General features: G+C 38.5%; 1 protein-coding gene across 1 annotated transcript; it reads left to right on the forward strand.

Annotated features, from left to right (window-relative positions):
• The first annotated feature begins 329 nt into the window (after positions 1-329).
• CER1 (cerberus 1, DAN family BMP antagonist) lies at positions 330-2,106 on the forward strand. The gene is made up of 2 exons (XM_027744943.2): positions 330-953; positions 1,813-2,106. Exons 1-2 carry the CDS (start codon positions 429-431, stop codon positions 2,104-2,106), a joined length of 819 nt encoding a protein of 272 aa, XP_027600744.1. The 5' UTR covers positions 330-428.
• The last annotated feature ends 630 nt before the right edge of the window (positions 2,107-2,736 follow it).

Genomic DNA, 2,736 nt, shown 5'->3' on the forward strand with positions numbered 1-2,736 from the left:
TCCCTATTTTGACAGTCTCTGGCTCTATGGAATGAAAGGCAAAATAAACAATGAAGACATTGAACATTCTAATACACAACCTCAAATGTTTCCTTAATTCCTAGGCCTAAACTAGACAGCTTATCCAAACATTTCCTCCTGCTGACTCCTTCTGTCCCCCACAACATCCTGGGTTACTAGATTTTAGATAGGAACTTCTAATACACATAATCCACATTGAGAGCAGAGTTTCATTAGCACAAACTCCCCTATCATAATTGTAATCTACAGTAAATGAATGCAATTAGACACAACAGGGTCTCCCCTGAGCCCTCCCCTCCTCTGCACACAGACAGCAGCCATAAGCTGACACCAGGCTCTTGTATAAAGCTAGCACACTACATTCACTGCAATAGCAGCAGGTCAACAGGGTTGCACTTTCCAGGATCATGTCAGTGCTTCTCCTTCAGCTGTTAGTGCTCTCATGTCTTGGATCCACAGAGCCACAGGGAAATTCACAGCAAAGGAAAAGCAGAAAGCCATTTCAGCACTTTTTGTATCCAGACAAAAATCTTAAAAGTCAGAGTTTTCGTGAGCTGGTAGGTGAGAACCCAGTAGCTGTTGAGGACAAGCTGGAAGTACCAAGCTTTTTCGTAGCAATTCCACAGACAGCATCTGAAAGCGAGAAGAAAGAGGAGAAAAAAATGTCAAGATTCATCCTTCCCAATGCAGAACTTTATGCAGACCAAGGCCTGAGAGCCTGGGCAGCACCCAGAGAGATCTCTCCTGTGGAGAACTTCTCTCCACCCCATTATTCCAGCAAGAGGGAGTCTGAGTCTCCCTACAGAAAAGATGCCAAGAAATTTTGGGACCACTTCATCTTAAAGAAAAATTCAGCATCTGAAGAGGTTGTCCTGCCAATCAAGACCAATGAAATGCATCAAGAAAACTGCAGAACCCTGCCTTTTGCCCAGGTAAGAACAGGTGTCTGAGATCAACAAACATGCCTTTTGTAATCAGCAACTAAAGATACATGGGTTATTTCAGCGGCTAAGTCACACAGCTTCATGATGAGCAGCTGAAAAACACTGATGAAAAAACTTTAGTCTGATAAGGCAAACTGCTAAATTGCAGCACTGGAAAGCCGCACACTTGATTTTCAGAGAGCTATTTATTCTTTTTATGCAAAGATGTTCTGACAAAGCCTAAGCACGTAGGGCATTGGGGAGTAATTATCCATTCAATTAATATACACCTCAACAATTTGTATATCAGAATTATGAGATATAGATATATATATATATTTATATGTATGTATGTGTATATACACAGTCACACGTGCATATTTACAGAGTCACGGGATAATTGTTAAAAGGATAAGTTGCTTTCTTAAAGCTAAGCAAGGATTCTTTTCCGCTGTATTAATTAGAAGACTGATGGTTAAACTTGATGCTGTGCTAAAAATGCTGGAGAATTGGTAAATTTTCCCATGCAATGATGAAGCCCTTCTGTCATACAGTAATTTCAAGACAAGTAAATAGTACAGATAGAAGTGTCGCATTCCTTGTAAGTCAACATCTATTCTCAGTGTTTCTGTAGTCACAGTCTGTCAAGGACTATGTTTTTTCATATCCAGAACTGAATTTATTTCACACAGACATATTTAAATATAGATGTGGCCTAGAAATCTGTACCATTTGTTCTGAGAAGAAAAAAATGCAGTGTTGTTTTCTTGAGGGTTGTTTTGTTGTTGTTGTTTTTTTTTGTTCATATCTTCTAGCAAAGTCTGTGGGCCATTTCTTACCAGAAACCTGAAATTGCTTTCTGTTTCAGGGTGTTACTCATAACAGCTGTGAGAAGGTGACAGTACAGAATAATCTGTGTTTTGGAAAATGTAGTTCCTTTCATGTTCCTGGTCCAGAAGATCATCTTTATACCTTTTGTTCTCATTGCTTGCCCAGTAAGTTCTCCATGAAGCGCCTGAATCTCAACTGCACTGGTTCTGTCCCAGTGGTTAAAGAAATCATGATTGTAGAAGAGTGTAAATGTAAGACTCGGAAGATTAAAGATGCTGCAACTGGATCTGAACTGTCAAACTTACATGCAAATGTACATGAGCACAATTAACCAGTGCAAAGTACCTCTTAACACAATCATAAGAATTCACCAGTGAAAAAAACTAAACAAGTAAAGCTGTCATCACTCTAGTACATAAAAATATTAAAAATATAGATTTTCTACATGAAGTTCTTCTCTGTTCCAACAATAACTTTACCTAAAATGTAACGGATGTTTCCTTGCAGCTGTTAAAGAAGTGGAGATGAGATTACTAGGCTTATGTGTAAAGGTCTTACTTTAATAAGGAAAAACCTTAAATATTTTTCCACCCTTCCTATCACTGTTTCTGAGATGCTAGTAAACAATGGCTGAAGAATTAACGTTGTTTAACTGTGTAAAAACTAAATGTACTGACTGGTTTACATCTCCTTTGCTTGCAGAGACTGCCAGTATATTTTGCAGGGAAGTAGTCTCCTCCTTGCAAAAACAGGTTTACTTTTACATGAAGATAATGGCTGGAAAGCATGAACTATAAATGGACACAAGGCACATAGAAAACTGTGACTAGTTAATGTCATTCTGATTGCTCCCACCTGGAGTTCAGTTCCCATTGAAAACTAATAGTCCTCAAAATTTACACCAATTGATAGTAGTTGCAAAGGATGTTTTGCCATAGAAAGCATTTGTTCTCTTCCTATA

The sequence above is a fragment of the Pipra filicauda genome, unplaced genomic scaffold, assembly GCF_003945595.2.
Source record: "Pipra filicauda isolate LSUMZ 115617 unplaced genomic scaffold, ASM394559v2 scaffold359_size756093_pilon, whole genome shotgun sequence".
Classification (NCBI taxonomy): domain Eukaryota; kingdom Metazoa; phylum Chordata; class Aves; order Passeriformes; family Pipridae; genus Pipra; species Pipra filicauda.